The sequence below is a fragment of the Saccopteryx bilineata genome, chromosome 3 (assembly GCF_036850765.1).
Source record: "Saccopteryx bilineata isolate mSacBil1 chromosome 3, mSacBil1_pri_phased_curated, whole genome shotgun sequence".
Taxonomy (NCBI): domain Eukaryota; kingdom Metazoa; phylum Chordata; class Mammalia; order Chiroptera; family Emballonuridae; genus Saccopteryx; species Saccopteryx bilineata.
Genome location: NC_089492.1, coordinates 85,410,861 through 85,436,593, shown reverse-complemented (window position 1 = coordinate 85,436,593; position 25,733 = coordinate 85,410,861). Strand labels below are relative to the sequence as shown.

The 25,733-nt window shown below is 50.0% G+C and overlaps 1 protein-coding gene across 2 annotated transcripts in view; it reads right to left on the bottom strand.

The window, feature by feature from the left end:
• Positions 1-5,997: 5,997 nt before the first annotated feature.
• The window catches only part of DPYSL5 (dihydropyrimidinase like 5), a 97,331-nt gene continuing 77,595 nt past the window's right edge, over positions 5,998-25,733 (bottom strand). For both annotated transcript variants that reach the window (XM_066266715.1, XM_066266716.1), the window contains 5 exons: positions 21,826-21,967; positions 20,322-20,464; positions 15,763-15,970; positions 11,749-11,917; positions 5,998-9,005 (listed from right to left, as the gene is read on the bottom strand). In XM_066266715.1, coding sequence (XP_066122812.1) covers positions 8,920-9,005; positions 11,749-11,917; positions 15,763-15,970; positions 20,322-20,464; positions 21,826-21,967 — 748 coding nt within the window. In that variant the 3' untranslated portion in view covers positions 5,998-8,919. The remainder of the gene's footprint in view (positions 9,006-11,748; positions 11,918-15,762; positions 15,971-20,321; positions 20,465-21,825; positions 21,968-25,733) is intronic.

Sequence of the window (25,733 nt, the reverse complement as noted above, 5' to 3'; positions counted from 1 at the left end):
ATGTTGAGAAGTCGAAAGTCATCCTTTTTGGGGCTCCTTTGTAGGTGATAGTTTTTTTTTTCTCTAGTAGCTTTTAATATTTTCTCTTTATCACTTAGCTTTGGTATTTTAATTATGATGTGTCTTGGTGTAATTTCTTTGGGTTTCTCTTTAATGGAGTTCTCTGTGCTTTTTGAACTTGTGAGATGTTTTCCTGCCTTAATTTAGGGAAGTTTTCAGCTATGATATGTTTGAACAAAGTCTCTATCCCTTGTTCTTTCTCTTCATCTTCAGGAACCCCTATGATGCAGATGTTATTTCTCTTCATGTTGTCACAGAGCTCTCTTAGAGTTTCCTCAGACTTTTTGAATCTTTTCTTTTTTCTGCTCTGTTTCCATGCCTTCATTTATCTTGTCCTCTAACTCGATGATTTGATTCTCAGCTTCATCTGTCCTGCTTTTAATTCCTTCCATTGTATTCTTCATTTCTGATATTGTATTTGTCATTTCTGACTGATTCTCTTTTATTATTTCAATGTCCCTTTTTATATTTGCTATCTCTTTATTTAGGTGTTTGTAATGACCATCTATTGTTGTTCTAAGATCTTTGAGCATCCTAACAATCATTATTTTAAACTCTGCATCTGGTAATTTGGTTGTATCTGACTCATTCAGGTTCTTTTCTGGGGATTTCTCTTGATTCATTTGTGTTGCATTTCTCTGCTTTCTCATTTTTTTCTGTGTAAAAGAAGGTTTTGGCCACTGGAGTCCACTGGGTGTGGCCTCTGTGTTCCCTAGGTGTGGTTTGTCTGCAGGCCCACCACCCCCTCTGCTGCTGCTGCCTAGGGTGTTTGGGTATGGGCATTGCTGGTGCCAGCCCACTGAGGCTGTTTCTGTGGTTTCTGCCTCTCCTTTACTGGAGGGGCTGTGATCACGTGCTTGGGTGTACAAGCCTTGGTGGCCTTGGCCTTCACCCCGCCCCCACGGGTGAGGTTATGCTTGGCCCTGAGGGCAGGGGTGAGCATCTTTGCTAAGCTGTGGGTCTGAGCCTGATTCCGAGCTTTCGCCCCACCCCTGCAGGAGGAGCCTGCTCGTGGGACAGCTGCAAGCCTTGGCTCCATGGGCCTGGTGGGGCTGCATGCCCATGCTCATTCTTGGGACTCTGCCTGTTCTGGGCTTTTGTTCCACCCCCACGGGAGGAGCTGGCTCCTGCGTCAGGCCACAAGCCTCAGTTCCCACAGGTCGGGCAAGGCTGCACTCCTGCACCCTTGTTCAAGGGTGGGTCTCTGCCCCTTCCAGGGCTCCTGCCCTTCCCCCACAGGCTGGATTACAGGCGGCCCATAGCTGGGTTTGATCACTTTTGCACATCCTCTCCTCCCCAGCTGTGCAAGACAGAGCTCACACCTTGGCCTCAGTTGTGGCCAGCCAGCTTCCACCCTTGCCAACAGAACCATGCTTTTCTCTTTTCTCTTGCTGCTTTTAGTAGTTTTTCTTTATCTCTTAACTTTGGTATTTTAATTATGATGTGTCTTGATGTAGGCCTCATTGGGTTCCTCTTTACCAAAGTCTTTGTGCTTCTTGAACTTGTGTGACATTTTCCTTTTCAATTTAGGAAAATTTTCAGCTATGATTTCTTCAAAATGGTTCTCTATCCCTTGTTCTTTCTCTTTTCCTTCAGGAACTCCTATGATGCGGATGTTATTTCTCTTCATATAGTCACAGAATTCTCTTATACTTTCCTCAGAGTTTTTGAGCCTCTTTTTTTATTTTTTGCTGCTGTTTCTGTGTTTTTATCTTGTCCTTTAATTCATTGATTCAATTCTCTGCTTCATCCAACCTGCTGTTGATTCCTTCTAGTGTAGTCTTCATTTCTGATATTGTAATTGTCATTTCTGATTGATTCTTTTTAATGATCTCAATGTCCTTTTTGATGCTTGCAATTTCTTTACTTAGGTGCTCATTAAGACCATCCATTGTGGCTTTAAGATCCTTAAGCATCCTAACAATCATTATTTTAAACTCTGAATCTGGTAATTTGGTTACTTCCATCTCATTCAGTTCTTTTTCTGGGAATTTCTCTTGTTGATTCATATGGATTACATTTCTCTGTCTTCCTTCCCATTTTTTTCTGTGTGCAGTTTGCAAGCTGGTTGAGGTTGGGCAGCTGAGGTTGGTATATGGAGTGTGGCCCCTCCTCCAGGGCTTTATCCCTCAGCCTCTGCTGGTTGCTTGGATTTTAATTCTCCTTAACAAGTTGAGCTGCTTAAGTCTTAATTTCCCTGCTGTTTGTTTGCTGAGCCCAGCTGGGAACTTTTGTGTTTAGGACTGGGGTAGTAGGCGTATCTTGCTCTTTGGCCTCAGTTGAAACTCTATCCAGGCCTTTTTTTCTTTTCTTTTTTTCTATATGGTAAGCCCACAGGAATGCGGTGGGTGTGACCTCTGAGACCCAGAAGGTATGGTCTACCCAGTTACTCTCTGGGGGTGGGGCGCATTCTCCATATCAGAAGGAGGTATAGCTCAGGTCTCCCCAGAAACCTGAGTCACTGCCCCTTCCCTTTACTTCCTTCTTTCCAAATGGCCTTCCGCACTGATTGGAACTGGAGAGCTTCCTGGAGGTGGGTCAATTTGCCTTATGCTAGGCTTGTGCTGGACAGAGGGAGTGCCCCTCCCCCTGTCTATGGTGGCCTCAGTATTGGAGAATTACTTGGCACAGGTATTCTCCCAATCACTGTTTGTGTCCCTGTGCCTCCATCACCCCACTCTCCTCACACAAGACCAGTCTTCTCAGCTCTCCTTTTCCCCGAAGCCCCAGGTAAGTTGCTGTGAGATTTTCTGTGTGGGCCTTTTAAGGCTGCAACTTCTTTGCAAGCCATTTTTTTTTTTTTAATTTTTTATTTTATTTTATTTATTCATTTTTAGAGAGGAGAGAGAGAGGGAGAGAGAGAGAGAGAGAGAGGGAGAGAGAGAGGAGGGGGGAGGAGTTGGAAGCATCAACTCCCATATGTGCCTTGACCAGGCAAGCCCAGGGTTTCGAACCTGCGACCTCAGCATTTCCAGGTCGACGCTTTATCCACTGCTCCACCACAGGTCAGGCTGCAAGCCATTTCTTGCAGATAGAAATCCCGCTCTTCTCCCCACTCAATGCTGTCAGGCTGTCTTCCAGTCTCTGGCTCTCTAGGCTGGGGCTCCGGTCCTGGGACTGAGGAACCACGCCTCTCAGGGTCTCTCTCCCCTCTGGACCCTCAGCTTCCCCTTGCTTCTGGGAGTGGGGGAACCCCACCGCATCCCCACATTTCCTACCAGTCTTTGTGTGGTTTCTTCTGTGCTCCTTGGTTTTTGAGTCCTGTTTCTTTTAGTCCAAAGTTGGTTTTTCACAATGATTGTTCTTAAATTTGTAATCCAGTTTGGTCCTGGGAGGTGGCAGTTTGTATGTCTACCTACTCTGCTGCCATCTTGAAATCCCCTTGCCTCATGACTAATTTTAAATGTGTAACTTAAGACTTATGATTTTAAGTGGAAATCTAAGATTATGCTTAGCAGTGAAACATCAATACACCTCAAAGCTCACTATATTTATAAGCTTAATTTATTGGATTGGTAATAATTATTTAGTACTCAGGAAAGATACTCAAAAAGGAAATAGAATTTTAAATGTAGTTTAATATTTAAGGTATTTAATTAAGTTTATTACATGGATCAAAACTCCCTTAAAAATAAATGAGAGCCCTGGCCGGTTGGCTCAGTGGTAGAGCGTCGGCCTAGCGTGCGGAGGACCCGGGTTCGATTCCCGGCCAGGGCACACAGGAGAAGCGCCCATTTGCTTCTCCACCCCTCCGCCGCGCTTTCCTCTCTGTCTCTCTTCCCCTCCCGCAGCCAAGGCTCCATTGGAGCAGGAATGGCCCGGGCGCTGGGGATGGCTCTGTGGCCTCTGCCTCAGGCGCTAGAGTGGCTCTGGTCGCAACATGGCGACGCCCAGGATGGGCAGAGCATCGCCCCCTGGTGGGCAGAGCGTCGCCCCCTGGTGGGCGTGCCGGGTGGATCCCGGTCGGGCGCATGTGGGAGTCTGTCAGACTGTCTCTCCCTGTTTCCAGCTTCAGAAAAATGCAAAAAAAAAAAAAAAAGAAAAGAAAAAAAAAATAAATGAGAAAATTTGGTGGACTTACCATTTTTAATGGAATATGGTCTATAAACCGAAAAGCTTAGTAAAGTGCTCCCAGGCCTTCGTCACTCGGCTGCCTCCACAGCCACTGAGATCTCAAGAAGCCTCCAAGAGCTGTGTGGAGACTCAGGGCTGGTCACAGGAAACCCTTGTCCCCATGCACTCCAGAAAGACCCATTTTTCTCCACCTCCCACCATACACTGCCCCACATCTCTCAGTGATGAAAACTTTTTACTCTGGGCAATCATATTAACAGTCTAATGACTATATAGGCACACTTAAGGTGACCATATAATTTATTATCTAAACCAGGACATATCTGAAAGTGAAAGGCAGCACTGTTAATGATTATCCTGGGACAACAGATTTAAACCAGGACAGGAATCCTCCAGGTATAAATGTGTGCTTTGTAAATACACAAGGGGAAGAAAATGAAGAACTCAATTTCCATCATAAGACAGTATCAAGTGTCAACAAAATGTTAGATCTTTTAATGCTTTACTGGAAAAGTCAAGCATGCTGTCAGCAACACTATTAAATATCCTGTTACTAACTTAGGACTATAGGGTCTCCCCACGTAGCGTGAGGTTCGACCTGTATATACAAGTCAAATTGTAATTCTGAGTGAAAAAATTGGGTCTGATGGCTGCCTAGCTGCTGGCTGGTTCAGGTTTCCCCAAATGCAGATTCTTATAATTGATCAGGCCTTATTTTTAGTCTGTGGACTTTCTTCACGACTACATGCATACAAAGGCACCCAGTGTCTTCCTTGGTATCTTTTTTTTCTCTCTAAACTGCCTGAGACCATGCATATGGCCTGCCAAATGTGTGGTCATGTCATTTTTTCATCCAAACACAATGGATTTTGGGCAGTTAATCACATTCTAGTGTGCTCCCATGTTATGGAAAGACAGGGTAACACACTTTGGCCCAGTACCATCCTAGGAACTCAGCATCTGCAAACCAGGTGATGGTGTTGCCATCTGGCTCAGAATCCCCATCAGCACTTGTGCACACAGTTCATTTTATTACAACCAAGTCCTCTGCCCTAACTGCAGTGCTCAGGTATTCCTTTGGTCATAGCCTGCCTGATTTGCAGGAGTTGCTTATTTGGTGGGAGCTGAGAAAGTTCCCCGGCTGCCAACCATTTCCCTAGGCCATCTAAAATCCCCTCATTAGGGTATTGTCTTTGGGGGCTAAGAAATATCAAGTGACTTCCTAGTACTGGAAGCAACAATTTCAAGCACTCTTTAGTGTGAAATTGTCTGAGCAGATAATTTCTCCAAGCATCTGGCTGAGATCTGGAGAGGAGGCAGAGGAATCTTGGTGCCGGTGGATGGGGTGTGTGGGTATAGTTGGCCAATCCAAAAGGGAGGCTCTGGGGAGCCGGAGAACAGCTCGAAGACCCTTCAGACACACTGGCCTTGGGACAGCCTTTGTCATGTGATTTTTATGAAGCCCTAGTTCCAGCAGCTAAGGGTTCCATGCTGCGAAGAGGGTTTCCGAAACGGTAGCCAACAAAATAGGTAACAAAGGGGAGGTAGGGGAAGGCTGTTTTTCCTCCTTTTATATCTAATGCTTCTGCTACTCAGCAACCTTGTCCTGGGAAATCTGGTACTACAAACCTTAGTATTATTGCCACCAGGAGACAGAGCTGACTGCTAGCTGTTAAGCCACCAAGGTTCCCATCTCTCAACATTTTCTATCTGCACACCCAGCTCAGGCCCCCCGGTGAGCTGCCACCTGCCAACATGAGTGGGAACCAAAGTTGAGTCTTCTTAGCAACTTGAGCTTTACCCAGTACTCAGAAGAGGTCATCTGCCAAGCCCCTTCTTTGAAGAAACACAACTGAGACCAAGTGAGAAGTAGCTACAGTTTAATACAAACCTGCACCAGAACACAATGTGTCGAGCTGTTTTGTTTTTGCCTCATATGGGTGGTCAAAGCACAGGACCATGAGTTGTTTTGGGGCTGACACAATCTTAGCACCATGACTTTTACAGAGGAGTGAGGAAGTCACTTGAGTGCTGGAGGCTCCATCCCGACCCCAGGCTGAGCCTGCCGCCTGAACAGCTGGAGAGGGTTTGGGTTTCTGCGTGGGTTCTGTGATTTCTGGGTCAGTACTGGAAAAGCCCTCATCACGGCATTGGCTTGACAGAGACTTACTGTGGACTCCTAGCACTACACACACACACACACGCGCGCGCGCACACACACACACAGTAGCACAATTTTCTGTAACTTAACCCCACAAACCTAGAGAGCAGCTAAGGCAAGAACAACAGTATTTATTCAGCAAGTACAAGACCAGTTTGAGAGCTGCATTCAGGGCAACAAGAGACCCTTTTCAATCCAAGCAGGAGCCAGTGGGGTTGGTGATGGTGCAGGCTGGAGCCCTGCACAGAGGCGAGGAGCAGGTGGTGGGGGCTGGCCATCTATTTGGTTTCTTGAACCTCCTGGGCAAGGGTGGGGTCTATGTAAGGATGGGGGGGGGGTGATGACATGGAGGGCCTACTGTGAACCGCTCCAGGGTGTGGTCTCCAGGCCCCCAGGCCACACAGCTCTCAGGCGGAGGCACTCAGAGAGGTAAAGCTTTCCTGGCCCAAGCAGGGACACTCTGCCCACGGGCCACCATCACTGCTTGGCTCTTTGGCATCTGCCTAAGGCCCATGACCCAGCAAGGGCTAAAGAGATAAAGATGATGTGCACTGTACCAAGCGGCCAGTGTCAAGGTTTCCCAATCCCAGATCCCTAGTCTCGTCCCCACGGCTGTCACCCTCCATGAGTGCCTTTGCTGCCTCTGCTCCCTGGGTGGGTCAGTCTCTGTCATTTCGGCCCCTAAGTGAGGAAGATGAGCATGAAAGGGACAAGAGAGGATGTGGAGGCAGCTCAAACCATAGGGCAAACCCCAACCTGTAACTAGTTCGGGCCCCAACAGTGAATATGCATTACTTTATGACAAAAAATCTACCTACCTGTGCAAAACAAAGCAAAATGCCTACCGGGGGAGTAAATCTTCTAACTGGTTAAACTCTCAGTGGGATCAACAAGGAACATCACTCCACTCTTCCTTTTCATAACTGGGGTAGACAGCCAAGCTCTTAAGGGTAGTCATGGGCACTTCTTGGGACAGAACACCTACACTTTCTAGGCTTCATCTTTGAAATGGGGAGAATAATGCATGCTGTATTGTGAGAAGCAATTGAGAGCCTGTATGTGGAAGTGCTTTGAAAACATGAAGAACATTAAAGAAATGTATAGGGTATGACCGTAGCCCAAGACCAAGGAGCCACGTGCAGTCTGGGGCACTCATACTGAATGTGCAACATGAAATCTTGTCCCCAACGGAAGACAAGGCTTGACAAGAGCAGGCAGCTGGGTCACTTCCCAGGTCACTCAAGGTGGATGGAGGTCACCCAGGCTCTAGTGTTCCTATGGAAACCTCCTGGAGGTTCAGAGGCAGGGAGGGCCCAACTGAATGTGGGAGGAGATGGAGGCCAGAGCAGGCGAGCACATGGGGCTGACCACAGGAGACAAGAGCCCCTGTGCAGCAAGATGGGCTCTACAGTCAAGTCCTGCTGGCCTGATCTCCTTCCCTGGGACCTAGCTAGCCCTCTCCCCCTAGTTCCACTCCCCCTCTCTTAGCAGGCATCAGGTGTCTTGCCAATCACACAGGAGGAGCAACCAGGCCTCTGTCCAGCAGGGGGAGTTGACAAGAAGCTGGGTGTTTCGGGCTGTTATTGCTGGAAGTAATGAGGGCCAGCCACAGGGAAAAGGCCACCTTGCTCCCCAAAGGTCTCCAGGGCCAGCATCCTGCGCACCCTCTCAGGATGTAGGGAACTAGAGCAGGAGGGTAAGGGAAGGGAAGAGGGCCTGGGACAGGGCTGTGGCAGCCTGGAAGACTCCATGTAGGGAGAAGAAGGGCCTGTAAGTCCAGCACCCCGACCAGTGCCCGAGGCTGTCCGGTTGGTGTCGAGTGCAGCATCTCCTAAGGTCCACAACTATTCCTGTTTCTATGCTATGCTAGTGACACAAAGCACCGTTTTCACAGGATGCACAAACAAGTCAAACCAAACCACTGCGCAAACCAAACGTGCAAAACAAAATCATGTACACGCACCTGGCACCAGCTTTGCGTCCCTGCGCAGCTAGCCCTCTGGGCGTGACTCCCAGAGGGCGGGGTGGGAAGAGGAAGAAGCTGGCAAAGGGCGCAGTGTCCCAACCACACCCACACCCAGAGTGCCCCAACCATATCCACGCGGGGCCAGAGCTGAGGCAGGAAAGACGGGATAGTTTGGACATGGCTGGGCAGCTAACACCTGTCTAACTTGAGAAAGGTGACCACAGGGCCTAAGGGGATGGGGAAGGGAGTCCTTTTAAAATACATCTGCTAAAGTGCTCTGGACAACTGGCCGCTCAGCCAGGGGCAGGGCACTCAAGTCTGGGCTTGCCCGAAGCCAGCACGTGGAGGCAGGTCTGAGAGGAGGGGCTGGGCCGGGTTCTATGCGTTGGGCTCTGTGCATAGTGTGGGCTTCCTGGACCCCATGAGGCCAGGGCAGGAAAGGACTGCAGCAGGAGGAACACATCTCAAAGTGCCTGGTAGGGTCGGCTCGAAGCACAGTGAATCACGTGTCAGACATGGGGAGGGCTCCCAGGTCCTGGGGCCCCTTAGGTGGTAAGCTGCCTAGCCCAGCCTCTCCTGTCCCTGCAGCCGCGGCTGGAGGGCGTGTGGGCTGATGGCAGCGGTGCATCCTCACTTGGGGGGGGCCTGGTCAGTGCCTTTACCAGATGCCACTGGACCTGCCTCCGGGGGGTGCGAGGATCCGAGCCGAGGCTCGCTTTGGGACATGGTCGTCGATCTGAGAACCTGCAGGAAGGAAGCAGAGGGTGAGCTGGGCTGCTCCCGCTGGGTCGCAAAAGCAGGGCCACCGCTACTGGAAGAGGCCGTTCGGCCCTCCCTGTGTGTGATTTCCTTCAATCTCATGACAACTCCATCCCATTTCACAGATAAGCAAACAGGCTCAGGGAAGTTCAGTACTTGCCCAATATTATACAGTAAGTAGCAGGGTCTGGATTTGAACCCAGGTTTTCCTGATTCAGAACCACCATGATTAATTGCCCTACTATGCCACCTTCACTGTTCCCGTGCAGTCTCTTGACGGGAACTCAGACTCTGTATAGGGGGCCCTCAGATTACAACACAGTTCCGTTCTTATGACAGTGATGTAACCCAAATTCTAGTGTAAGTTGAAACACTCCCTAGCCTAACACAAACAGAACACTTGCACTTTTAACACTCCAAAATGGCATAGGTAAGCCTGACCAGGTGGTGGCACAGTGGATAGAGTGTTGGACTGGGATGCGGAGGATCCAGGTTTGAAACCCTGAGGTCGCCAACTTGAACACAGGCTCATCCAGCTTCAGCATGGGGTCTGCGGGGTCTCTGGCTTGAGCGTGGCTTGAGCCCAAAGGTCATTGGCTTGAAGTCCAAGGTTACTGGCTTGAACAAGGGGTCACTAGCTCTATTGTAGCCCCCCCCCCCGGCACATATTAGAATAAGGTGCCACAAGGAAGAACTGATGCTTCTTATCTCTTTCCCTTCCTCTCTATCTGTATCTGTCCCTCTCTCTGTCTCTGTCACACACACACACAATTTTAAAAAATCAAAATAGCACAGGTCAGCATGAGGGAGTGTGCCAATTCCCTCACCCATATGGGGTTACTGCATATTCTTCCACGGCACACAACCAAACTAGTTTGCCCACATAGTCCTAAGTACAATGCTAACAGTGTAAGCTGAAACACTGAAGTTTTTATGGGAGCGTCAAACTCAAACGTCATATGTCGAGACTGTCATAGCCTGAGGACCCCCTAGATTGGCCTATTAGCAAGTGGGACTTTGTCCATATGCCTTAGTGAGTATGAGAGAAAGAAGGGAAAGGGGCTCCACTGTTTATGAAAAGTCAAAAGAACTACAGCCCCAAGGTCGCAAGACTTCGTTAGAAAAGGAGGCCTGGTAGCCCAGGGAGTGCAGTGGCACAGTCTTCAGCCTGTCCCATCTAGAACAAACAAGGTTTGGGACAGAGGGAAGGTGGGAGGCTGCTTGATGCTGGCCGAGTCTGAGAGTTCTGTCCAGTCTTGGCTCTGCCCCGAGACTTGGATGGGAGCTGAAGAAGCCAACGCCCGGCGGCCGCAGGGTTATGGGGGCCATGCCTGGGAGCCAGGGGAATCCACACTTCTTAGATTGGCAAGGCCAAGTGCCCATGGACACCACACCATGGGATCCTTTTCTGACTCCTTGCACTCATGTCCTGCTGCTGGTGGGAGCCGCAGTGGCCCTCAGGATTGGAGCAGTTACCTCGGTAATAAGAGGAAAGGGAGTGGTGAGAGGGCTTCTCTCCATAAACTATCAAGTTCTCCAATAGGAATCACGTGACTTCTGTCTCGAGCTGCCCCAGCCATGGCTGGGCACAGAGGACGCTCCGAGGGCAGCCCTGCTCCGTTGCCTTCCCTGTGGTTTAGCTCTGTGCCTCACGTTAGGAGGGTAAGTGCGCAGGTCTCATGTCCTGCAGTAACGCCACGCTCTGTGAGGAAGGGTCTTGTTTCTCTCGCTGTTTCGGGTCCAGCACAGCACTTGGCAGACCTGTGCTAGGTCTGCACTTCAGGCAAGGCAAGAAGACTGTTCTGGGAAGGGGGAGGGAGGGGCATGGGAGGGGGAGGGAGGGAGGGCCCGCCCTCGCCCCCACCCTGCCCCGCCCCTTTCCAGTGCTCTCAGTTTTCAGCAGAGCTGCCTGCAGAACCAGCATGGTACAGCCTCTCTCTGCTCCTTCTTCACTGAAGGTTGCCATTTAGGTGGTGGTGACCTTCTTACCCCCACTTTACTGCTGAACACCTGGGATACGAGTTGTTAATCATTTTCCTGAGCAGACACAGCTCCATGTATTATATATTGTATTACCTATAATCCAATCCCTAGCAAAAAAAGGCGGAGGGGCAAAATGGGGACAAAGTAGGGGAGGGAGAATAAGGGAAACACCAGGTCTTTCAGAGAGGCTGGAGAAAAGTGGGGGTGGGGAAAGCAAGGAGAATGGGGGAACAGTCCCATGTGGCAGAGAGGATTAACCTTCCTGATCCTGGTTCTTCTCTGGGGTGCCACGTGTGGGCACAGCCCTGTTTGGTCAAAGGGCCAAAACCAGAAAACATGCGGAGATTCTACTGCAGTCTATGGCCTGTTAGGGTGGTGTCTAGGGACCAGGAGAGCCCTCCAGCCCCCTGATATTTGAACCTAGCACTCATTACTGGACAAGCAACAGGGGAGGAAGGACGAAGATGAGGGGGAAGCAGCATAAATCCCCTGCCTGGCTGGGCCTCCTGGTCCTTCGGTCCTCCTCCCACCACCCCACTCTGGTGGAGATGCAGGCGTCGGTCCAAGTCAGCGGTTCTCAACCTGTGAGTCGCGACCCCGGCGGGGGTCGAACGACCAAAACACAGGGGTCGCCTAAAGCCATCGGAAATACATTAGGTGACCCCTGTGTTTTGGTCGTTTGACCCCTGCCGGGGTCGCGACCCACAGGTTGAGAACCGCTGGTCCAAGTGGTCCTTGCTCTTACCCGAGAGGCTGAAGCTGGATTCATGAAGGTCCCTCATGCCCCCGTGCCGGGTAACGGGTCGGGTAGGAGTGTCTGCGAGCGGCGTTCCCATCTCTTTTTTCCCAGGATGTACAACGACAGCTACATCCCCCAGGTAGGGAGTGCGGTCCACTCCCTTAACCTTTAAGGTCTAGTGAAAGGTGGAAGAGGAAAGGGGAAAAGACACCATCAGAGCCCAGACACCACCACCGCCAGAGCCTCCTTGACGGCTGACAGGACTCCAGAGGCTGCCATTTTGCTCAGGACCCAAATTACTGTGTCAAAACCTATCAATACCTTGAGTACAAGGGGTGGAGAATTCTTTTTTTGTAGTTCCTAAATAATGCATGTGTGCATGTATAAAGGAAATGCCCACTGGCTCCCCCTTAATATTGGTGGAATCCTTCCCAAGGTAGCAGATAGACTTCCAGGATAGTCAATCTTACAGGGCACCCCTCACATGGAGCAATGTCATTCCCTTTACTTGCCCAGCTACCAAGCCTTTTACTGTGATCTGACAACTTTGTGGGGACAGCGGCTATTAAATACAGTCAATTTGTAGATGAGAATCTTCAGGTAGCAGATCTAGTTAATTTTGTACTCACAAAGGCCATAGAATTAAGAGCCTATATTCTGCAAACAGATGCCTAGGTTCCAGTCCCTGTTTTGTTACTTATAAGCAGAGGCCCTGGGTGAATCCTAGTGAGTACCAGGTATTAATATGACCTGTTTACTTTTATGCTTTAGATGATTGTTTTTCTTTTTATTTATTCATTTTATTTTAATTATTTTTTTAAGAGAGAGGAGAGAGAGAGAGAGAGAGAGAGAGAGAGAGAAAGAGAAAGGCAGGGGAGAGGAGCATTAAGCAACTCAAAGTTGCTTCTCACATGTGCCTTGACCAGGCAAGCCTGGGGTCTCAAACTGGCAACATCAGCATTCCAAATCAATGCCCCATCTACTACACCATCATGGGTAAGGCCATTTACTCATTTTAGAGAAGGGAAAGACTGAGAGAGAAGGTGGGAGGAGCAGGAAGCATCAACTTCCATGTGCCCTGACCAGGCAAGCCCAAGGTTTCAAACTGGCGACCTCAGTGTTCCAGGTCGGTGCTTTATCCACTGCACCACCACAGGCCAGGCAGATAATTGTTTTTCAAATATCAGTCTCCGGTACCCTTACTTAATCAGGAGTGGAGGGAACCGAGCAATGGCAGCACCTCAAGTTCCCCAAGCCTATGAATCAAGAACTCAGCGGTCACAGACATGCCCATGTTTCCCCCTTGTGCCTTTTCAAACTCAGGACACCCTGTTTGACTGATCATTTAAAATGCTTTCTGGTAATCAAAGATGGGCAATGGAAACCAGCATTATCTGACTCTAGCATTTCCCTGCCCCAGCACACACTCGCTGTCGGCACAGTAGAGCAGGACCAGTTTACGAAATAAAGTTGTGGTTCTTGTGAAGGAGCCCGTGGCAGAGGGGCTCCACTGAGGACCAGGCTCAGGGTGAAATGAAGCCCCAGTTATGGGACCTTGAAAGAGCGTGAAGGCCAACCTGCCCACCATCCCACCCAATGGAAGCTTTCTTCCTTCCGGTTCTGGGTCATCCCAGGGCTGGGGTCCACAGGCCAGCAGGCGTGGAGAGTGTTCAGAAAACGGGAGGGCAAAGTCTGAAGAAGCTTCTCTTTTTTTTTTTTTAATATTTATTTATTGATTTTTAGAGAGAGGGGAGAGAGAGAGAGAAATGGGGAGGAGCAGGAAGCATCAACTCCCATATGTGCCTTGACCAGGCAAGCCCAAGGTTTCGAACCGGCAACCTCAGTGTTCCAGGTTGACACTTTATCCCACTGCATCACCACAGGTCAGGCTGAAGAAGCTTCTCTTGAAAGCCTTTGGGTGGTTCCAGGAGGAGGGAACAAGGGTGGCACAAACCAGGAAGGCCAAGGGAACTGACAAAAGGAGCTTGACTTTTGCATAAATGACTAGAGAACTAAGATCATAAAAAAGTTTGGGTGAAGGAAGGTCACGGGACCACTTGATGGCAAGTGTACCAAGCCAGAGACAGCTCTTAAAAGGCCTATTCCTTAGATATTATTAAGCAGATTTCCAGAGTTCAGTGATATAGCAGCTGAGTCTATTTTCAGCTAAGGTCCTTTAAATCCCTGGTCCCCTATTGGAAGTCGGAGCCGGTCAGGAGTGGAGAGCACAGAACCTGAGGCTGGAAGCTGATGCGGATCTGGGAGAGTGATCACAATGTGGTCTCTCTGAGTCTGGTTGAGTCTGGTTCCCTCAAAAACTTAAATGGTCAGACCAGGTCTGGAATAGTTCATATTTCAAAGTTCACACCCAGTTCTCGGACTCCATAAAGAACCTTGGGTGTATTCTGTCCTCTCGGTAGACACATTCACTCAAGAGAAGGCTAGTTACTCCCTCATTGGGGATTGCTGTAGACCTCTGAGGGGTGGACAGATCACCTGGAAGGGGCCCAGAAACTGTACGCCCTGAGCTGCTAAGAGCCTCTTGCTAAAGCACACAAACTATTTTACTGGGCCTCCCTCCCTGGGTAGCAAAGCGGCTAAGGCAAGACTGCGGAGTTGCCCTGATTCACCCAGAAACCTTCACTGCTACTACCTCCAGAGGACAGAGTAACACCTGCTGTGTAGAGAGGACTGGGAGGGATTGGGCAAAAGGTACAAATAGGACACGAGAGAAGCTAGGTGAGAAAACTTTTAAATATATTTTTAAAAGAACTTATATCTCTTTTTTTTTTTGACAAGAGTCAGAGAGAGGAACAGATTGGGACAGGTAGACAGGAAGAGAGAGATGAAAAGCATCAATTCTTCGTTGTTCCTTGAACAGCTCCTTAGTTGTTCATTGATTGCGTTCTCATATGTGCCTTAACTGGGGGGCTACAGCACAGCGAGTGAACCCTTGCTCAAGCCAGCGACCTTGGGGTCATGTCTATGATCCCACGCTCAAGCCAGCGACCCTACCCTCAAGCTGGTGAGTCCGCACTCAAGCTGGCAATCTCAGGGTTTTGAACCTAGGTCCTCTGCATCCCAGTCCGACGCTCTATCCACAGTGCCACCGCCTGGTCAGGCAGGACTGCTATCTCTTAAGTGTACCATAATTACACCAGTGGCACCCCAGAACCTGGGCAGGAATGGTTACACCAGTGAGGGTTGGGACTCCTAGGCCCTCACTTATGATCTAAGAACACCCACCCTGTTAGACAGCATCTGGAAATACCTAGGCAGGAGCAGTTTGAAGCCACAGTAATATTGCCTTAGGCCAGAGGAAGGGGAGGGGAAAGAGCAGGATGCTTTCAGCTGTCGGTTTGTCAGGTTTGTTCTTTTCTGAGGACTTGGGACCTCCAACCAGAAGCCGGGGCTGCAGGTCCCAGCACCTGGAGCTGTCAGGGAGGATTCAGGCCAGGTTGTCTAGGGTAGCTCTCAGAGGTCTACAGCAATCCCCAATGAGGGAGTAACTAGCCTTCTCTTGAGTGAATGTGTCTACCGAGAGGACAGAATACACCCAAGGTTCTTTATGGAGTCCGAGAACTGGGTGTGAACTTTGAAATATGAACTATTCCAGACCTGGTCTGACCATTTAAGTTTTTGAGGGAACCAGACTCAGCAAAGCCCACACAGCCTACTGGGGAAGGGGAAGATTTCAGAGGAACAGCAACTCCAGCCAAGACAGGGATCCCTTGCCCTGATGGATAGTAAGAATCCTCCCAGATCGGATGTCGGGACAGTGCTGAGCAGCTTGTAGTATTCCCTCAGCTCCAGGGGAATTGGGGACCCTTCCTAATACATTTTACTTTGTTATAGGTGCTTCTTTTCTACTATTTCTTGTTTCCAAAGTGACCACTACAGGCAATAGGTTTCAGTGGGAAAATAGAGTAAGAACATCTTTGAGATTTAAAACCATCACATGAGATGCCCCTAACATGGTCTTCAACCTCTTCCCACACATCTTCCTCTCCCTCACCTTACCTTTTCTCTCTGGACCAGTTTCTTGTAGACAGTGTCTGGGAAGGATCTCAGGGGACAGAATTTGCCAGTGCCCTCAGCGCACATGAAGACACCGTTCTCATACACGACCCGCCCCCGGCTGATGGTGACCAGCGGCAGGCCATGGCAGCGCATGTTCTCATACAGGTTGAAGTCTCCTCCCTGCACCTGGGTGCTGGCTGAGATGGTCCTGGTGGGGAGAGAGTGGTGGGAGAAAAAGCTCTGAGAAGAGATAAAGATACCACAGCTCAATGGTAACAGAAGATGCTCAGAGGGAAAGGGAGACGCTCAAAGGGAAGGGGAGCTGCTCAGAGGGAAGGGGAGCTGCTCAGAGGGAAGGGGTGAAGCTCAGAGGGAAGGGGAAATGCTCAGAGGGAAGGGGTGACTCTCAGAGGGAAGGGGAGATGCTCAGAGGGAAGGGGAGATGCTCAGAGGGAAGGGGAAATGCTCAGAGGGAAGGGGTGACTCTCAGAGGGAAGGGGAGATGCTCAGAGGGAAGGGGAGATGCTCAGAGGGAAAGGGAGATGCTCAGAGGGAAGGGGAGATGCTCAGAGGGAAGGGGACATGCTCAGAGGGAAGGGGAGATGCTCAGAGGGAAGGGGAGATGCTCAGAGGGAAGGGGAGATGCTCAGAGGGAAGGGGACATGCTCAGAGGGAAAGGGAGATGCTCAGAGGGAAGGGGAGATGCTCAGAGGGAAGGAGTGATGCTCAGAGGGAAGGGGTGACGGTCAGAGGGAAGGGGAGATGCTCAGAGGGAAGGGGAGATGCTCAGAGGGAAGGGGAGATGCTCAGAGGGAAAGGGAGATGCTCAGAGGGAAGGAAAGATGCTCAGAGGGAAGGGGACATGCTCAGAGGGAAAGGGAGATGCTCAGAGGGAAGGGGAGATGCTCAGAGGGAAGGGGACATGCTCAGAGGGAAGGGGACATGCTCAGAGGGAAAGGGAGATGCTCAGAGGGAAGGGGAGATGCTCAGAGGGAAGGAGTGATGCTCAGAGGGAAGGGGTGACAGTCAGAGGGAAGGGGAGATGCTCAGAGGGAAGCGGAGACGCTCAGAGGGAAGGAGAGATGCTCAGAGGGAAGGGGTAACTCTCAGAGGGAAGGGGAGACGCTCAGAGGGAAGGGGAGATGCTCAGAGGGAAGCGGAGACGCTCAGAGGGAAGGAGAGATGCTCAGAGGGAAGGGGTAACTCTCAGAGGGAAGGGGAGACGCTCAGAGGGAAGGGGAGACGCTCAGAGGGAAGGGGTGACTCTCAGAGGGAAGGAGAGATGCTCAGAGGGAAGGGGTAACTCTCAGAGGGAAGGGGAGATGCTCAGAGGGAAGGGGAGACGCTCAGAGGGAAGGGGAGATGCTCAGAGGGAAGGAGAGATGCTCAGAGGGAAGGGGTAACTCTCAGAGGGAAGGGGTGACTCTCAGAGGGAAGGGGAGACGCTCAGAGGGAAGGGGAGACGCTCAGAGGGAAGGGGAGACGCTCAGAGGGAAGGGGAGACGCTCAGAGGGAAGGGGAGATGCTCAGAGGGAAGGGGAGATGCTCAGAGGGAAGGGGTAACTCTCAGAGGGAAGGGGTGACTCTCAGAGGGAAGGGGTGACTCTCAGAGGGAAGGGGAGACGCTCAGAGGGAAGGGGAGACGCTCAGAAGGAAGGGGAGACGCTCAGAGGGAAGGGGAGACGCTCAGAGGGAAGGGGAGATGCTCAGAGGGAAGGGGACATGCTCAGAGGGAAAGGGAGATGCTCAGAGGGAAGGGGAGATGCTCAGAGGGAAGGGGTGACAGTCAGAGGGAAGGGGAGATGCTCAGAGGGAAGGGGAGATGCTCAGAGGGAAGCGGAGACGCTCAGAGGGAAGGAGAGATGCTCAGAGGGAAGGGGTAACTCTCAGAGGGAAGGGGAGACGCTCAGAGGGAAGCGGAGACGCTCAGAGGGAAGGGGAGATGCTCAGAGGGAAGGGGAGATGCTCAGAGGGAAGGGGTGACAGTCAGAGGGAAGGGGAGATGCTCAGAGGGAAGGGGAGATGCTCAGAGGGAAGCGGAGACGCTCAGAGGGAAGGAGAGATGCTCAGAGGGAAGGGGTAACTCTCAGAGGGAAGGGGAGACGCTCAGAGGGAAGGGGAGACGCTCAGAGGGAAGCAGAGATGCTCAGAGGGAAGGGGAGATGCTCAGAGGGAAGGGGTAACTCTCAGAGGGAAGGGGAGACGCTCAGAGGGAAGGGGAGATGATCAGAGGGATGGAGAGATGCTCAGAGGGAAGGGGTAACTCTCAGAGGGAAGGGGAGACACTCAGAGGGAAGGGGAGACACTCAGAGGGAAGGGGTGACGGTCAGAGGGAAGGGGAGATGCTCAGAGGGAAGGGGTGATGGTCAGAGGGAAGGGGAGATGCTCAGAGGGAAGGGGAGACGATCAGGGGGAAGGGGTGACTCTCAGAGGGAAGGGGTGACTCTCAGAGGGGAGATGCTCAGAGGGAAGGGGTGAAGCTCAGAGGGAAGGGGTGATGCTCAGAGGGAAGGGGTGACTCTCGGGAAGGGGAGACAATCAGAGGGAAGAGGTGACTCTCAGAGGGAACGGGAGATGCTCAGAGGGAAGGGGAGACGCTCAGAGGGAAGGGGTGATGCTCAGAGGGAAGGGGTGATGCTCAGAGGGAAGGGGAGATGCTCAGAGGGAAGGGGTGACGGTCAGAGGGAAGGGGAGATGCTCAGAGGGAAGGGGTGATGGTCAGTGGGAAGGGGAGATGCTCAGAGGGAAGGGGAGACGATCAGGGGGAAGGGGTGACTCTCAGAGGGAAGGGGTGACTCTCAGAGGGGAGATGCTCAGAGGGAAGGGGTGAAGCTCAGAGGGAAGGGGTGATGCTCAGAGGGAAGGGGTGACTCTCGGGAAGTGGAGACAATCAGAGGGAAGGGGAGATGCTCAGAGGGAAGGGGTAAAGCTCAGAGGGAAGGGGAGACGCTCAGAGGGAAGGGGTGACTCTCAGAGGGAAGGGGTGACTCTCAAAGGGAAGGGGAGATGCTCAGAGGGAAGGGGTGAAGCTCACAGGGAAGGGGTGACTCTCAGAGGGAAGGGGAGATGCTCAGAGGGAAGAGGTGATGCTCAGAGGGAAGGGGTGATGCTCAGAGGGAAAGAGAGATGCTCAGAGGGAAGGGGTAACTCTCAGAGGGAAGCGGAGATGCTCAGAGGGAAGAGGTGAAGCTCAGAGGGGAGAGGAGATGCTCAGAGGGAAGGGGTGAAGCTCAGAGGGAAGGGATGACTCTCAGAGGGAAGGGGTGACTCTCAGAGGGAAGGGGAGACGCTCAGAGGGAAGGGGTGAAGCTCAGAGGGAAGGGGTGACGCTCAGAGAGAAGGGGTGACTCTCAGAGGGAAGGGGTGAAGCTCAGAGGGAAGGGGTGAAGCTCAGAGGGAAGGGGTGACTCTCAGAGGGAAGGGGAGATGCTCAGAGGGAAGGGGTGTCTCTCAGAGGGAAGGGGAGATGCTCAGAGGGAAGGGGTGACTCTCAGAGGGAAGGGGAGATGGTCAGAGGGAAGGGGTGAAGCTCAGAGGGAAGGGGTGACTCTCAGAGGGAAGGGGAGATGCTCAGAGGGAAGGGGTGACTCTCAGAGGGAAGGGGAGATGCTCAGAGGGAAGGGGTGACTCTCAGAGGGAAGGGGAGACGATCAGAGGGAAGGGGTGACTCTCAGAGGGAAGGGGAGATGCTCAGAGGGAAGGGGTGAAGCTCAGAGGGAAGGGGTGACTCTCAGAGGGAAGGGGAGACGATCAGAGGGAAGGGGTGACTCTCAGAGGGAAGGGGAGATGATCAGAGGGAAGGGGTGACTCTCCGAAGGAAGGAGTGATTCCTAAAGGCTGGTGTGGAGGGCAAAAGTAAGTTTACAGATGTGAGTACAGAAAATATGGTATATTCTTGTATTATTATTTATTTACTAATTATGGTATTATTTGTTATTATTCTACTTTTGCCCATCCCTGTATTTGTTGACTGAATAAAATGTAATATTAAAAAAATGATTCCCATCTCCCCTGCTCAAATCTCCGAGTAACAATGATGCTCTACATCCTGTGGCATGATCACTCCTGACACTCTTCACTTATTCACTTTGTGGTCATTAGCGCTGTGGGTGTCCAGCGCCGTGTGCTCCCGGAACCACACTCTCAGCAAGAGAAGCAGAGGATGGAAGAGCCTGGCGCTGAGGGCTGGGCCGCGGGTCCAGTTCAGCCACTTACCAGCTGTGTGATGTGGGGCGTCCCTCCAATGTCTGGTCTAAGTTTCTTCAATAATAAAAGGGAACTAAAACTCCCGGCTTGAGCGCTTCTCAGGGCTGAGCCAAATCAAATGGGATCACTGCTGTGAAGCAGCTGTCAAGTGTTGTGCAGGCGGAGCTGTCACGCTGGGTTCCCAGAGCTCGGACTATGGGAAGCCCTCCGCTATGTGTTAAAGTGAACACACCTCAGGGCCCCACTTCTCTATGCTAGAAACAGTGCAAAGCTGATATGCTTTTGGAGTTCTGTAATACAAGTTCCTTAAAATCCCATGTCCCCTAGCCTGGGAGAGCAGCAGCAGGTTTTACTTTGTGGCTTCCGGGTCCCACACCACCACGTCGGCATCGGCTCCCGGGATGATGCGGCCCTTGCGAGGATACAGGTTGAGAATCTTTGCTGCATTGGAACTGGTGACGGCCACAAAACGGTTCTCATCCATCTTTCCTCCAACCTGAAAGAAGTGTCAAGTCAAATAGGCCCATGTGTGCTTCCAACCCCTAGTCATCCTTGGCTCTGGTCTGTGGCCTTTTAGTTGGTCAAGACAATGGTGCCGAGGCGGACAATACCATAGGCACCATTTCAGATGAGCCCACCTGCGTGGCTTGATTCCAGGCACTTGCTGACTTCATTCTCCTTCATCCAGCAACAATTTTGAGTGGACCTTTGTTCCAAAAGGCTGCTACCTGGTGTAAATCTAGCTCCTGGTTGTAAAATCAAGTCTGCACATGTGGCCTGACCTGTGGTGGCACAGTGGATCAAGCGTCGACCTGGAAATGCTGAGGTCGCCGGTTCGAAACCCTGGGCTTGCCTTGTCAAGGCACATATGGGAGTTGATGCTTCCAGCTCCTCCCCCCTTCTCTCTCTCTGTCTTTCTCTCTCCCTCTCTCTCTCCTCTCTAAAAATGAAAAAATAAAATAAAATAAAAAAAGTCTGCACATGTGCCTACTGTGGATGGCTCAGGAGTTTTTCTCATCCATAGAGACAACTCAGTCTTCTAGAAAAGCACCTTATGGCCCCACCCACCCACCCATGACAGCACCTTGGACTTTCTCCAAAGAGGACTCCTGAGCCAGCTCATGGGTCCTTCCTGAGCTGGTGGCTTAGTCTTGAGGATGTCAAACCTCCCTGGGCTCATACTCTATGTTGCATAGATAGGTTAAGACCAACAATACTTATTCTTCAGGGGTAGAACTTGATTCTAATAAAGTCCCAGTCCCTACCTTTATTGAAAAGTAATTGATATATCAAGGGCCTTAAAATGTTTCTATTCTTTGGCCCAGAAATCCACTTCTAGAATCTGTCCTCAGGAAATAGTTGGAAATGTTGGCACATGCTCAGGAACACAGAGATTCTCTGCAACATCAGGATTAATGCCAAAACTTGAAACAGCTGAAAGTTCCAAACACTGGGAAAGGATTAAATGAAGTATGGTATTTCCATTAGAGAAAATATTATTTAGCCATTAAAAAAGATGTTTTTAATTAATTTTTACTGATATATGAAGACACTCAAGATATGTCATATGGAAAAAAAAGGGATGAACCCAGTTATTAAAATAATGTACATCATAGAACTAGGAAGACACATACTAAATTATGAACTTTAATTTCTCGGTATGGAATTATGGAAAAAATTTTTTCTAATACTTTTCTGTATTTTCAAAATTTTTATTCTAGGCCTCATGACCGTTCTGATGAGGAAAAAAGATCTTTTTGATTCTGTTTTTGAGTGAAACCAGCTTTGGTTGACCTAGCCCTCCTGAGGGCGAGACTCTCACTTGAACCTGCGTGGGGAGGGGCTCCCAGAACGTACCACTCCTCTCTCCCAGACCACGCTCATGCGGTCCTGCACGCCGCTCACTCCATGCGGGATCTTGGTGAAGTCCTCCTTGCCCATAGCTTTCTGCTTTGTGGTGAAAGGCCGGTGATCTGATGCCACAATGTTCAGAGTATCACTGGGTAGAGAAAAGGATGTGACCAGTAAAGGGAAGAAGGCCAGGGTCCCAGAGGGTGGTGACAGGTACAGGGAAAAAGTCTTTGCTTAAGAACCAGGCAAAGCCAACTTCAGTCTTGCCTCTGCTATTTAGTAGCTATCTGACTCAATAACGAGTGACTAAAACTGTGACAACCTCAGTTTTACTCATCTGCAGAATAGAAATAGGTACTGAATGTGGCACAGACTGTCAGTGTCACAGGAGACATGCAAAGTCTTTGGGATGTTGGCTTTTGAGAGTTAAGATAGTGGGTAGAGAAAAACTGAACTTAAGATTTAGCTGGAGTTGAGGGTGGAGGTGGTTTCACTACCTCAGAACCATAGCGAACTCCCTCTCCTCCCCTTCCTCAACCCTTACCAGTCCCTGCTGGCAACAGCATGTGCTTGGTAAAACACACAGGTTCAATGTTAAGCTTTGCAAATAACTTAAAGCCAAAGCCTTCCTTGGATATGAAGGCTCTAATGGCCCAGAAGGGAAAAGGAGGGACAAGACAGAAGAAAAATTTGCCTTAATCAGCCAGCAATGGCATGCAAGTCAACTGGTTCATTGTCGCCGCCTCCATGACCATTATCCTCAGACAGTTACTGAGGTTGCCTCCATGCAAGGTGGCAGGTGGCTAAGGCATGGCCGGGCTCTTGAGCTAGCTAAGAACTCGGGGCCATGATGGTGAGAGTGTGCATGGTGGCCAATCCTGCCTAATGAGGGAAGCAGACAGCTGGCCCGTGTCCAGAGATCTCTGTTGGCCTCAGAAATGGTGAGGGGCAAGGGAGAGAGAATTCCTGTCATCCGGGGCCAGGAGAACCTCAGGAGAACACACCCAGGGATGGGCCTGAATGGAGCATGATGGGGTTATGTAGGAGAGGGGACAACTGCTGGCACACACACTGGGGACCTGAGAGTCTAATATTACTTATGGGCAGGCCACCTAAGATGCCCTTAAGAAGGGGAATCTGGGCCTGACCCGTGGTGGCGCAGTGGATAAAGCCTCAACCTGGAACACTGAGGTCGCCGGTTCAGAACCCTGGGCTTGCCCAGTCAAGGCATATATGGGAGTTGGGAGTTGATGCTTCCTGCTCCTCCCCCTTGTGTCTCCCTTCTCTCTCTCTCTCTCTCTCTCTCTCTCTCTCTCTCCTCTCTCAAATGAATAAATAAAATCTTTAAAAAATAAAATATTTTAAAAGGGGGGGAATCTGGGAGCAGAAGGTATTATTTCCCATGGTAAAGAGGCACATATATATATATTATTTTAAGAGAGAGAGAAAGGGGGTGGGGAGAAGAGCAGGAAGCACTAAATTGTAGTAGTTGCTTCTTGTATGTGCCTTGACCGGGCAAGCCCAGGGTTTTGAACCCACGACCTCAGCATTCCAGGTCAATGCTCTATCCACTGCACCACCACAGGTCAGGCTTGAAGAGGCATATTCTTAAGGCTGTCAGGTGTTCCAGGTCAGGCTGGATAGAAGGCTTTCTCCACTGGGGGTCTGGCAGGGCTCATCATCACAGCTCTTGCCAAATAACTGATATCTGTGGCCAAATCCACAGTGAGATGACTTAGGTCTTTCTGAGGCATGGGCTGGTACCTCCCCAGGCCAAAGACATTGCTCTGGGCCTTCTCGGAGCCTGCAGGAAGGACTCTTTCACTGAGCAGAGGGTTTTCTCAAGGGTCCTTGAGGGCTCCCTGGGCTGCAGGAACCCATCAGAGCTGAGCGGAATCTTTAGGACTTCACTTTCTCCTCGGGGGTCCTCCAGACACTGGGGCAAGGCTCACATCAGAAGAGGTGCCCGTAAGTGTCATGGGCTGAGGATCAGTGACTCCATGAGCAACTAGCTCAACTCTCATTCTTTAACAGTCAAGTCTTATTGAGCACCCATCTTTCTTTTTAGGGTGCCCCTGGGCTGGTATGAGTGTGTGTGATCACTTTCCAGAAGGGCTTCTGAGGTCTCCCAGTGCTGCCCTGAATCTGGGAGTATGAAATACCGATCCCTTCTCTTTCAAGTTTAAAACATAACCAGCTTTGTTAAGCAAAATTTTATATGTTCAAATGAAAAAAAGAATCTGATCTCTTTTAAAAAGTCAGATTTTAAATAAAGGACAAATCATTACATTTAGAGATTGTATATTTTACCTTGATCTATCCTAAAAAATCATATACTAAAAATTAAGAAGCAGCTCATATATATACATATATATGTTTTTCTTTAATTTTTCCATTGATAGGTGGGGGGAGGGAGATAGAGAAGCATCAACTTGATCCACTTAGCAGTTTCATTACTTGTGCACTCATTGATTGCCTCTCCTATGTGCCCTGACTGGGGGTCGAACCAATGACTTCTGGCACACCAGGTTGATGCTCTATCCACTGAACCACCCAGCCAGGGCATAGCTCATATTTTCTTACAGGAATGTACTTGGTGTCTGTGCTTTCTATCAAGTGTTTTGTGTAATATCAATTATCATCAACAAAAACAAAATAACAGTAATCATAAGTTTCTATAAATAACTAAAACGTTAAAACTATGCTCCAAATTCTATAAAATTGCATACATTCATCATATGCACTGATTAGAAAAGGGATTCCAACTAGTCTCATAATAGCTCACATGAAATTGCAATTCAAATAAATAGAATTTCAATGATTTAAATAAATTTGAAAAAACAGGCTAGGTATAAAAACTTAACTTATTCAATTAATACTCTTTTCCTCTGACTGCATTGGTGTGGGTTTGGGCACTATAATCTGGGTGGGTGGGAGCATTTACTACCTTTTTACTCTTTCAATAACTTTGTGGCAAGCAGAGATTGTTCTTGAGGCTTGTTTTTGTTGTGTTGATAATAATGGTTTTTCCTAACAAAAAGCATTTTTAATTAATTAATTAATTTGAGAGAGAGAGAGAAGGGAGACACAAGGTGAGAGGAGCAGGAAGCATCAACTCCCATATGTGCCTTGACGAGGCAAGCCCAGGGGTTTGAACCGGCAACCTCAGCATTTCCAGATCGAGGTTTTATCCACTGTGCCACCACAGGTCAGGCCAAAAAGCATTTTTAAAAGTCATAGCTAATCTAGCATTTATTTCTCCCTTCATCCTTTCTTATTCTCTCAATTTATTTAAATCTGTTTAAGAGCTTCTGCTCTTTGGTATCACAACAAAATTATGGGACAGCCACTGTGTCACCTCCATCTCCAGGGGCCACCTCCATCCTGGGACCCTACTGACTGCACACCGGTCGTGTTTGGGAAGCACCACACTCCATTCTCTTCCTTAGGTTGTTAACATGGCAGGATGCTGAGTGGGAATTTTCTAGTTGTTGCAGGACACTATAAAATAAGTGCTCCATTATCTAAAGACAGCCACTTTCAGTTGCAGCTGGTCACTTCTCTCAACTACCCCCACCATCAGCCTAGAAGACATGTGTCCCCACCCCATGCCCAAGCCTATAAAAGCAGAAGACAAGGAGGGAGACTGAGGTGTCAGTGGAATAGTAAGTCCTGTAGTCTTTCTCCTCTTCTTTCCATGGGGAGAGTGACTTCCCAACCCTCTCCCCCACCAGTCTACCCCGAAGTCAAGGAGGGCACATTTTCAAGCGGTTCTCTGTGGAGCACAGAGGTAACAGTAGTGTGCATGTGCCTGGGAGGTTGAATGGGTGGACCTGCCGCTGAGCCCCCGGGTGAGATCTGTGGTGTGGTGACAGCCTCTCCCCCCCCCCCCACTGAAGGGAGTAGCAAAGCTG